Source organism: Molothrus ater, chromosome 7 (assembly GCF_012460135.2).
Source record: "Molothrus ater isolate BHLD 08-10-18 breed brown headed cowbird chromosome 7, BPBGC_Mater_1.1, whole genome shotgun sequence".
Taxonomy (NCBI): Eukaryota; Metazoa; Chordata; class Aves; order Passeriformes; family Icteridae; genus Molothrus; species Molothrus ater.
The window spans coordinates 28,350,438-28,363,215 of record NC_050484.2 but is presented as its reverse complement, the minus strand read 5'-3'; the positions used below and the strand labels follow the sequence as shown (position 1 = coordinate 28,363,215).

At 39.8% G+C, this 12,778-nt stretch overlaps 1 protein-coding gene across 8 annotated transcripts in view; it reads right to left on the bottom strand.

Annotated features, from left to right (window-relative positions):
- Positions 1-12,778, bottom strand: part of KALRN (kalirin RhoGEF kinase) — a 465,026-nt gene that overhangs the window by 231,970 nt on the left and 220,278 nt on the right. For all 8 annotated transcript variants that reach the window (XM_036386498.2, XM_036386501.2, XM_036386502.2 and 5 more), the window contains 2 exons: positions 6,349-6,480; positions 2,029-2,259 (listed from right to left, as the gene is read on the bottom strand). In XM_036386498.2, the coding sequence (XP_036242391.1) occupies positions 2,029-2,259; positions 6,349-6,480 (363 nt within the window). The remainder of the gene's footprint in view (positions 1-2,028; positions 2,260-6,348; positions 6,481-12,778) is intronic.

Here is a 12,778-nt window from a genome sequence, read left to right as displayed (position 1 = left end):
CTGATGGGCTTTTAACAAAATAAGCATAATAGGAATTGCATGACAGATATACAGGAGGTGATTAGTTTCAAAAAAAAGCCCTCATCAACATACTCAGATATCTTCCTCCTCCTCATGGAATCTACAATTCATATTTCTATTTAGCTGATAATTTCATTTATGAGTTACAAAGCATTTATCTTGAATAGTACAGATGTTTAGTGAACAGAATGATTCATCTCTTCCTCTCTACTTTCTAAGTAGGACAAAGAGATGCCTCCAGTGTGTGCTAGGATGGAAGCATGTCTGTCATTAAGTTGTTGCTTCCCAGATAATAACTACCCATTAAGAGAAAAATTTGGAAAGATTGCTGCCAACAGAACTCACACAGAGTAATGCTCTCTCAAGTGATTGTGCTCCAGAGACTCTTACTGCCTGTTTCTTTTTCTCTCACCAAAAGCCACAGTACAGACAAAGACCTGCTCCTTTTGAAAACCAGTGACACAGCTTATTGCCTTGCATGTGTGGGAAGTAAAAGTCTGAATGTGTTTCATGAATGAACCTCATAAACACCTCTACTGAATTCAGAAGATTTAAGAAAGAAAGTTTCAGTTTGGAAAGATTGAACAAAAGTGTAAATCACCCTAGGGAATGAAGAATACCTAAGATTCTTATTGATGTTAAATACCACAATTAGAAAAAGTATAAAACCATCAGAATTTAAAAAACACTTGATTTTTCAGATTTTGGCCCTAAAACTGCATTAACTTCATATCATTTGCTGAAAATATTCTAACTGAATACCAAATACATGCTCTGTTTAATATATAGCTTATGAATTTCATTACCATGCAGTATGTTTGCTGAAACATAATGAAAGAAAAGTTGCTTAAATTAAGCATCTGTTACATTCAGTCCTAGTTTTAATTATATATATCTCATGAATATTTTTGTGGTTTTAGAGGAAAACCTGAGTAGGTAGAAACACTGGTAGATTTTTGAAAACTGCCAAAGAAATGGTCAGAAATATTTGCAAAGAACATCTACAGCTACAGTTCTGTCTGTGCTGGTGAACTCCAGTTATGGCACTAATAGCACCACAGATCTGCACATTGAATAACAGTTGCCTGTCTCCTGTCCTTGTTGGTTCATGTCTGTTTTGCATGTGACAGCTTTGTTGCTCCATCTCTGCCTCATTTTTCACTTGGAGGAAGGCAGTGGCATAAAGAACACCAGGGACATTAGAATGCTCCATAAACATGATTAGAGCATTCAACCTCTTCATTTAAAGCAAGTACCAAATTGCTCCCAACATCTGCTTTGGGCTATAATGGGGCCCTTAAGCAAACCACACCACCCTGAATGAGCAGAGCCCTGGAACATCTGTGGATTGTGCCTGTATAGTTGGCAGCTACAAACATGGCATCTCATACTTATTGTCACTCACCCTCTTGTGCTGGCACTCACATGGACTCCTCTGGGAGAGAAAAGTTATCCACCTGGAGCTGAGGTTTTCTGAGACAAACCTGTGCTGTATAAGCTGTATTTATGTGAGGAGGGCTCTGAGCATTGGGGTGTGCACTTCACTGGAGCCAGCAAATTCATACCATGGGTATGTGGATTCCATAAGTGGCAATAGAGCAAAGAACATGTAAACAGCACCACTAAACTGTCAGTTTATGTTGTTTCCACACTGAAAGGTGAAATACACCACAGTTCAATTGATTTTTACACTTGAAATTCTTTTTTCTATTAAACATAACTTTCTCAGGAACAGTAGAGTACCTATAGCTAATTGCTCACTCGTGACAAATTAAGCACTGAACACAGTGTCACATTCTTACAGGGAATGGACTGATCAATATTCACTGGACTGATTGATGATTTCCAACATGAAACCAAGAGATACCAAAAGATGCATTAGGATTTTAGCAGATTTCTAGAGCTGTGTGTGAAATCTTGCTTATGGCACCAGCCTCTGCATGAGTCACTAACCTTTATGGCTGCAAATAAAGGGTCATTTTTTTATCTCTTTAGTAGGGCTATTACCTGTTGAACATCCTGCTGGAAAACACAGAGCTGCAGCCTTTGATGTAGCCGGACCTTTCTGTGTTGCCAGATGCTTTCTAGGCGCCGCTGGTGATGCAGGACCTCATGCACCACATCCAGCACCTGGTGAACAGCCTTGGAGTAGTTTGCAGTAGCAGTGAGAGATTCAGAATTCCCAGGACTCAGGGGACGCTGTAGGACATCCAGCAAGGCTTTTCCATCCTGGCTCACCTGAATGAAGAAATAGAACTGCTTCACTGCACTGGTACTTAAATATCTGCCAGCTGACAGAGAACAGCCTAGCTCATTCTTTTTCTGCAGTGTGTTTTCCTTATTTCAGTCAAAAAGGAAGAAAGAGCTCATAACATCTCTTTTTGACTTGTACTTACACATGCAGCACTTGCCTTTGCTTCCTAGTGGCCCTGCTGTGTCACTCAGCAGGAGCTCAGGTACAGCACTGCTGGGGCTGCACACAGAGATCCCAGGGCTTTATTCCATGGTGACACTTGGGCACTGAAAATTCCCGACACACACTGCTTGGTGACAGGTGGCATTTGCAAGAGCGGGCCTATCTTTGTGAGGAGGTGGCATTTTAAGAAAACCACAGATGGCAGAGTCATTCATATTCTGTATAATAAGGGAGAGTCCTTCTTTGTAGGATTAGTAAGTATGTCTATACATTGAGAAGTGTGACATTCCATTCTGTATTTCATTCAGTGGCAGTGAAAAATAAATTAGACTGATTCTTTTCTTCCCCAGGAAGAGCTCAGAAGGACCTATGGGTCTCAGTTTTCAATAGACTATGAAGTTTGCTGGGAAATACAAAGCCCTCTGCATACATGTAACCTTTTTCAAGCATATTAAAATATATTTACAGATGCAAAGGCATTTGGGCATTAAAAGAAATCAGGATGCCTGGTTTTTTAATGTCAGATTTTTTTCTGGAACATTCCTGGACCATTTTCATATTGTAGGGGCAAAATGACAAATTTAACTATAAAAACCAGATTTCTGCTAAAAAATGTGTTCATGCACTGATTCTCAAAAAATGGCTTTTTGAAATAACTTTTCCATTCCAGATTACAAAATTAAAATATTTTGTTCAACAGAAATGGTAAATGAGGACATTACTGGAATCCCTCTCTTTTGCCAGCCTTCTTCTTGCTTTTCCCTCTGAAACAAACTGCAGTGAAAATGACAAGTTTTCCTGAAAAGTGTTATTTGTATGCAATCACAATCACCAATCCTGACAGAAAGTAGGGTAATGAATGTTTTTCATCCAGTTCAAATTTGGAATATTATCAGGCAAAGCTAAAAAACATCTCCAGAATTTCCATGTTTATTTATTCCTGTATTATAAGTTGCTTATTCAAATGTAGCAAATATCCTTTTAATGCCCTAACTTTGGTAAGCCATGCCACATCCCGGTCTGTGATAGCACTGGGTGTCTGGTGCATTTCCAGAGAAACCAAAAATTGGAGTCAAATCTCATTATATTTATGACTATTTGGTGGCCTTAGGAAAATTCTTGGGGTTTTTTTAAGTATTCAAGGTAATTTGAAACTAGATGAGGAAATAACTGGAGAGTACAAAGGGATTGGCTTCCCATACTCGATTTCAGTTGCTGCTGAAGATCAGCTGGAATAATTTGCACATGCTGGAGCCCTTTAGGGTCACAGAGGAACAACAGCAGTGGATAGTGGTGATATGATGGAGGATTTTGGGAGGAAACATTGGAGCAGAGGTGTTACCTTGGCAAGATTATGGAGATGGCATTAGCTGCTAGTCAGGAAGAAGCAGCTTCCAGAGGAAGAAGATAAGGCACACTACATCCTATTTTATCTGTGGGAAGACAAGCAGCAACTACTTAATTGCTGGGAACAGGAAGCTAAGGCCATGGACACATGTGGGTGCAGATTATTAGACCAGAAACTCCTTGCACTGGCTAAATCCACTCTGTAATTCACTGTGCTTCTGTTACTGGGATTTGGGCTTAGAGGTGGTTTGAATCACTCCCTGGGTGGTGTTCCAATGGTTTTAATAGAGTCCCTGCTGCTTTACACTGCTACAATCACAGCAGAACTGGGATTAAAAATAAAGGTTCAAAAGTTTAGCAGTAAGAGATGTGATTGCACAGAAAATATAACACACATGTTTTACTCAGAAAAACTTTGTTACAAAGTTTGTGCTGTAATACAGACCTATTAATAGCTACACTTCTGCATTGTCTCTTACTCCTTTCTCTTCTATGGGATGTAGGTTTTTATCTGTTGCATGGCAATTTGCTTCTGTTGTCTGTCTAAAAAGCCTCAGAGATTACAAGTTATGATTTTCCCTAATGGGGATTACCTCCTGGTAATTCTCTGGATAGACAGAGATAAAACACCAGATTTGAAGTCATTGTGTTGTCCTGTTAATTATCATCAATACAAATGAGAGTCTATTAGAAGTGTTCTTCTGCTCTCCAATTTATACCCCTGTCCCAATCACACTGGACTAAATAAATGAAAAGGAGCATGGTGACCATCAGGTAACCAGTGGTACTCAGTATTCTCAAGGATAACAGATATTCCAGGGTTTCATATCATCTGCAGCTCTGAAATTCTTCAGCTTAAAAAGTTTGTTTCCAAAACTGTGACTATTATTGCATTCCCAATCAATAGCTCAGAAGTTCTGTGCTCTCAGAGTTCCCCAATGAGCAGATTTCTGAAAGGAACAGCCTCAAAATTGGAGAAGCCACCTACTGTGCTCTTTCATTCATTTCCATGTTCTCCTCATAACTGCAAAAGTAAAACAACAAAACTCTTTCCATGTGAATCTTTTTGAATTTTTCAAAGATTTTGCAAGGAGACAAGCAAAACAACACAGGTTAGTCACATCATCTTATTTGCAACATATTTTTAAGTATTGCAAAAGTCTTCAGCTGAATAGACCCACACCCCATGACTTGCAATCCCAGTAAGGTGTAAGATCCAGTGTTGCATTTGTCAAAGCAAACTGCTGCTCGACTCTGGGAAAGTTTAGCTCACCACCTGGCACAAAACACACACACACTCCTATCACCTGTTGATATTCCTGGCTTTGTGGTAGGGAAAGGATGGGCAGAATGCAAATGCTTCTGAAAGAAGTTATGTAACCTTGGGTGAACCAAAGGATAGATTTTGTTGTGCTAGTGGAATCATCCCATGGCTGCTCTATGCAAAGATAGGGAATAAGTGAAAATCTGCAGATATCCTTTATATCCTGAGGATATCCTCAGGAAGACCTTCAGAGCCTTGGAAGTGACAAGACTAATGGTGCCATCTGTGAAACATGTACAGTTTGCACTAGGGAAAAAAAATGGGGTTTAGAGAAAATACATCATTCCTCTATGATGACCAGAGCAAGGCATGAGCAAGTGGGAGATACATATATATATATATATAAATATGTATGTATGTATATATATATACTGTCCTGGAGTCTTCACTTGGTGACTTACTAAGTATAGTAAACACTACCACAGTCCTCCAGTCCAGCTTGGAAAACCCTGCAAGGAGCAAATCCCTTCACAGCCAGAGAGACACTCCAGCACAGCACAGGAAACTCTTTTTGTCAGTAGCTTTTACTTTATGCCATAGCCTGAATGGAGAAAAAAGCAAGAACTTCATGTGGGTTTTTTTGACAAAATTCCAGAGAATTTGTCTCAGCATTCTTGGCATCCTCTTTTAAAGGAAAAAAGCACATACCCTATTTAGGTTGGAGATATTTTACGACAGTATATACAAATACATCTGAGATGGTGCTTAGGGACAGGATTTATTGGTAGATGATAGTTTTAGCTCAGCAGTTGGACTCAGGATTTTAAGGGTCTTTTCCAGCCTCAATGATTCTAGATTCTGTCTAAAGCAGTCTTTTGAGCATTTTGTTGCAATTAGGACTTTACATCTCTTTGTACATCGAAGGAAAAAGCCTTTGGCATCTTCTGAGCCATTAGCATACCTGTGCTAGAGCCAGGACTCATCCACAGAAGGAAAGCAAAAGGAGTAAAAGTGCTAGTGGCAAAAAGGGGTTCCCAGTTCAGCAGAGACAGAGAAATGCCTCTTCTTTGGGGTGCCAACACTGGTTCTAGATTTCATTTCTGTATGATTTCAGATTTGACCTTTGGTTCTTGCCTTACAAGCAAGAAGTACATGCTGGGAAGTCATGTAGTACAGCCTGGGACTGGGTCTGACTCTATCTTTGAAAGAGTTGCAGGAATGGAAAGGAAATCCTCCTAAATGCAGCCTCGTGTCTGTTATCACTCAGCAGATACTCACATTTGCTCTGGGAAGCACATACCTCTGTGTAGGCCTGGGTCACTTGCTCGTAGAGGGTCTGGTGATGGTGGATGGCCAGTTCCAGGTCTTGCATTTCTGAGGGGAGGCCTCCATCACTGCACATTTTGCACCAGGCATCCACACCTGAAAGGAACTGAAACAATTCCAGAAACAATGAGCAACAGTGACACAAAACACCTCATCAACATCAGCTTTGCAGAGTGCCACACATGACTGCAGCAATGACTGAGGAGAACACAGAAGTTACAAAGGAGTCCTTCTGGGCACCTTGGAAAGGCACATTCCTGTCACCTCCTCAGTACTCTGAAGGATGCCTAGATCCAAAGGAATGTTTTCTGTTTCTTCTGGATTAAAAATAAATGCTTATTTAAGCAGGTTCAGCAAACACCCATTCTAAAAGCCCTTGCACACCATCAGGGAGGCTACAACACTGCAAAAGGGAGGCTACAACATGTTTAGAGAAAAAAACACCAGTGTGAAGCACAGGGAACAGTGACAGCTCCAGCTGCACTTAGCGTTGTCTCATCTGTCTGTCTGCCCTCATTTACCTGTCCTTAAAACTACTCACATGAGAAAACTCCCATTTAAAATCACTGCTGAGATTCATTTCAGTGAAAGGCAAACAGTCTGCATCCAAGGAGCTCCATCCCAGGTCCAGCTTGGTGGGGTTGCTATTAGGATGCCAAGGCTTTGAGGCCCCCATGTCACATGTGCTTCTGGCCCAGGTCAGCAGTGATCAGATGCCATTACCATCTGATGGCTGCTAGGCAGCCAGCACAAAATGAGCTGCTGGTCTCAGTCCAGTTCCTGGTGGGCAGATGTCCATGAAGAGGGAGGGGAAAAAAAAGCATTGCCATTGCAATTGATATGGTTTAGCACCTTGGTTGGAAGCCTTAACAGCCAGCCAGAAACTGAACACTTTGGGGTGAAAGGGGTGGAAAAAGGTATTTTTCTACTCTAAAGGCCTCCTGAGCAGTGCTGATGCACTTTGGCAGAACAAACTGAGGAAGCTCTCCTGGGTGCTGCCTGCTCTGTAACAGAAAAGAGGAATTTAGTCTCTAAGATTCCCACCCTGTTTTTCTTTTGAGCAGAGCTTGGTTCAATGACACAGCTCACATGTTCATATTTTGTCCATATGAGCTGCCTAATGCCACCTCATTATTTCTCATTAATGCCTTCTCTTCCCCCATCTTTCTGTTAAACTAGCCTGCCACACCTTGGGCTATTTATAAAAAAGAACAGCTAATTATATAACAGATGTAGTGCCCTGTAGGACGAATGTATAATGCCACAAAAGCACCCCAGGATCACAACTTTGTCACCACCTGAAGTGTTCACCTGTGGCTTGTTAGTTAAGCACTCACTGACAGCGTGAAGGGCTGTGAGTTTCAAAGCAAAGAATTCCAATTCAACTCTGTCTCTGGCATCAGCACCCTTTTTTATTGGTAGTGTAAAGCTATTCACCATGCTGCTGTGTAATCAAGGCTCTAAAGTGTTTGCACTGTAAACACTTCTGTGCACAAAGATTTGTGACAAAAGATGAATTCCTAAGAGTTCATGTCTACAGAGTACAAATCTATCAGTGAGGACTGTGCTTTCTAGAAAGCCAGAGGCAAGGATGGCAGGCTCTCCTGCTCTGGTTTGACTTATGATCTGTTGAATCTGTTCAGATGAAATCCCCAAACATCCCTGCATAAAGCTGAAGTCATCACATTTTGTGCCAAAGTAATGGAATTCACATGATTTCCGATGCAGTTTAAGAGCACAGAGCTGGGATCAATCCCTTTTGGGCTGTTCCATGAACCTCTTGGTCAAAACAGTGAACAAAAGACCTTTACACCTCACAGATGAGTCCTCCTGCAGCTGGAATCACACTGTTATGCTTCTTATCAAAAATGCTGAATTCTATCCATTTCAGTAATAGCTCTTACAGTCATGTTACTCATCTATTGTCACATCTCCAGACTGTGATTTGCACATTTCTTGGGAGAAGTCTCAGGACGATCCACTGCACAATGTCCACCTTGCTGGTTTGCATCTATCTTTTGTATATAGACAGTGTCACAATTACTTTGTTAATTTTGCTTCTGCCACTTGCAAGAGCAGTTGACATCATCTGCTTTAAAAAGTTTAAAGAGATGCAGCTTGTCAGGGTTTGACATTCTGAAAGAGTACAGAGTGGTCTGTGCTGTGTGTGCAGAGTCATGCAGGAAGAGCAAATAGGGTTTTTTTAGGTATTGTTTCAAAGTGTTCAGGACATTGTACTACTGATTTGGATATTTTCAAAAGAGCAACTTTGTTAATTTTTATTATTTGTCACACACTGTGGCAGACAAAAAAATTATTTAAATGTAACCCTTCATGCTAGAAGCAAATTCTTATCACAATACAAAATCACCATTTGACTGAGTTGCAAAAACTTGAATTTAAAATTGTAAATTACTAACTGTTAGTTTGGAACAGAAGTCATTACTGTCGGCTAGAACTCAATACCATTTAAATGAAATGCTTACATTTGTAATTAGTTTATTGACTAGAATATCCCCTATTGGGAACTTAAAAAACCCCTTAAATATGATTTGAAATGACAGACTAAAATAATTGTCCATGCTTTACAAGGATTTAGGAAAGATCAGGAAGAACGTCTCTCACAAATGAGAGAAGTCCCTACAGTACCTTTGAGTCTCTGATCCAATCCAAAAGCATCTTTAAAATGATGATCTACACTTTCTCCTAATTCTCAACCTGAGTTGCAAATTCTGTATGCAAATTCTAACAGGTAATAAAGGATTTTCAGACTTCTTACTAATTTTCCTCAGGGACTGCTCTGCTGTACCAAGTGGTTGCTCCAAAACACAGCTCAGACATTTTGTACTCTGCATTTCTCTAGATTTTTTGCCCAGTCCTTCCTCACTGTTTGCCTCTGTGTGGAAGCTGCAGGATAACCAGGGTGGTTCACCAGGACCCAGAAAATCTAAAACAAAATTCTAGTGTGCTTTCAGGCCAGAATGGCTATGGGGAAAGATGGGAAGACATCTTTCCTCAGTGACTCTTAATACCTCTTGCTACCCTGAATTTTTCAATTTTTTGTATGAAGCTACTTGTATTTTTCCTGATGCTGTTTCTGGAATTTCCCTATATATCTTGGTCTTAGCCTTGCATCTTATCAATATTAACTGTTTTTCTTTTCTTTTCTTTTCTTTTCTTTTCTTTTCTTTTCTTTTCTTTTCTTTTCTTTTCTTTTCTTTTCTTTTCTTTTCTTTTCTTTTCTTTTCTTTTCTTTTCTTTTCTTTTCTTTTCTTTCTTCTTTTCATTTCCTTGGTTCATACAAGGGAGTTGAGGATGTGCTTAGAGAGATCCAGGCAGGGCTGAGAGATGATAACAGTAATCTTCCTGGTTGGGGAGTAAAGTAATATGAAACAAATGGTCAGGGGTCACTTTTCTGAGAATCAGCATAAATATCTAGTGTGTGCACTTAACACCTACTACCTTAAACAGTAATTCTGCTCATGCACTTCGGAGGGTAGACTCTGAGCCAGAATTAATTGGTTGAGATTTCCTGGCTAATTCCAAGCATTGATTTGCTCATTCTGACAGGACCTGTAGAGTGAACATCTTATGAACACTTTAACCCATTCAGAGATTACATCCAAAATGGGGAGGACACCTGTGTGGGTGCTTCCTCCATCTGGTGGTTGGCAAGCTGGAATCTCATCTGGAGTAAATCAGCAAGTTCTCTTGAAAATTCAGTGAGATAAGACATGTTGTCTTACATCCTCCTGACACTTTGAAGAGCTTCAGACATATATAAACCCAGAGAACTAGATTCTCTTTTGCTCTAGAATATCTCCATGTTAGCATGAGAAAAGGAGGGGAAATTAAAGAAAAAAGAAAGAAGGAAAAAAACACCGCAGAATTGAGAGATTTTTAGCAGGTGGAATCAGAGGACATTTGGGAAACACCTCCAGTGAATCTGTTGAGTGGTACCTTGACCTAGACAAAATGGTTGTTTTGAGTGAAGTCTACTGGCTTTTGATCAGACACTTGTGTTGAAGACTGCCTAGCTGGAGGCGATGTAGTTGGCAAGGTTTGTCTTGTTTTCTTTCTTTTCTTCTATTTTTTCCTTTTCTTTGCTGTTTTCTTGATGATGGTTTAGTACGTGCTAGCTAGTGCTTAAAAATTTAAGAAGGACAAGTATGTGCACACACACTAAAAAAAAAAGGAAAATAAATAAATAAAGCATCCAGGAATGAATTCAGCTGAGTAGCTGAGTTCCATTCATACATGCCACATGTATCTGCAATAAAAGCCAGGAAAGCACCATGATTCTGAGGCACATGAAGACAGATGTGAGGTTCAATTCCCAGCAGGGCTGACTTAGCCTTTCATCCTTCCAAACCAGACAAATCGCATTCTGTGCAGTTTTCTGTGTGGGGTCTTTAGGAAGAGACCTTGAAAAAACAAGTTTCTTCCTGCTCATGTTGCATATTATAGATATTTCATAAATCTTCGTCCCCAGCCAACAACTCCCTTGCAGGCTGGGGTGTGCCAGAGGCTCAAAGATGATGGTCCTAGAAGACTGGCTTCCTGTTGGCATCACAGAGACCTTCAATCAGCAGGAAGGGATGAACAAAGAGACTGCAGCAACTTATTGCACCAGAGAAGGAATGACAATCTGCACCAGAGATCCATGAGAGGGAAGCAGGGATACACTCTGGGAGAAATGGCTGCATCTGCAACAAGATTACCCTTACTGAGAGAACAAAGGGAGCAAAAATAGATTTGATCTGCAACAGAGGAAATAGTGGGTTTATCTGTATCTTTGCTTTACAATACAGCTCTATTTGACAGTAAGCCCTATTTATTGTAAAATAATGAAGCCCTGATTTGAGTTAAAAAAAAAAGCCCTGGCGGATGCCAACTAATAAAGAGTCACATTTGGAATGAATATTTGATAGACAACAGACTTAGTTACAGACCAAATCTCAAACACCTCACTATTTAACTATACAGAGGTTAAATGACCAAATTATTAGCTCAAGGCATTGGTTTATGCCAGAGTTACTAAGGCAGGGAAGAAATTTTAGTCCTGGCTCATGGACACAGTGACATTCACATTTGTTTTTTGTAGCTGAGCTCACAGGTTTCACTTCAGCATTTCTCTTCCATTGAGTTTTCTCTTACTGCAAGTGAGGACCAACTGCTGGCACAATTAGCAAATTTTCCTGTCTGTTAATAATGAGAAATTGGCTCCTGTCAGACAGCACGAATTTCAATATGTTGGGAGGAGGTGCCAGGCAGGTCAGTATACTTTTCTGGTTTATTACCTTTCATGCTGCACAATACCTCAGCAGCTCCTCAGAAATAGCAAACAACACTGACACTTCAGAAAAATAGAGGGTCACTCATGAAAAAAAAAAAAAAAACAACAACAAAAAAACCAAAAAACTATGAAGTCGTAAAAACTACCCTAAACATAACCAAGCAAACAAGAACTATCTAATTCATTAATAAACGCTAACATTTTAATTGTGACTAACATTTTAATTGTGACTACAGCCTGCCTATATATCCTTTGATTTTCCTTTATGAATATATGATGATTGACCAGGACTACACCTAATCACTACAGTACCCATTGTAAGGAGATGAAAGGTTTTGTACTGGGCATCTTCATACATTATTAGTCCCATCAAAGGCACTGAGTGTGCTTACATGAGTAAATGCCCAGTAGGGTGAGTAATTGCTCTATGCTATTGCCTGTTGTCAATAAGAGCCACGGAGTAAAGAAAAATCCATTGTAATTTCACAGTCAGAAACAAACAATGGGTAAAATCTTTACTCTTTAAGATAACCTTTTCTACACATATATTCTGGCTTAACAGACACAGTTTCCTTCTTAGCTCTTACAATTTCTTCTTCAGATGCTTCAGCTATGGGTTATTTTATAAATACCAAGCACACCCACTTAGTAACTTTGGTATTAACTACTTGGAAAAACAAGCACACAACAACACTGAAGAAAGCCCCAAAGCAGTGTTTGTCACTGGAAAATGAATGTAATCAACATATCATCGATGTCGAAGCATCATCATTAGGTGAACCTGGCTTAGATGCAAAAAAAAAAAAAGCCACAAGGTTTATTCAGTGACATTTTAAATCTTTATTCTAGCTATGAACTATGGAACTGTTCTAGTACTTGTTAAAGACACAAAATAGAGTTCAGGGGTATGGAAAATTTTCTTTGATGTTCACAGCTGTCTCTGAAATCTCTGCTCAGTGAGCTCTAACAATGTCTGGGGCTATGGAGAGCACTGTAAGTGTTGGAATGAATTCCATAATATTCATTAACAGTAATACTCTTTGGCTCCTAGAAATTGCCTGCTGGTCTACACCTTTGTCATGTGTGTTATATTCCTCTGCACATAGCA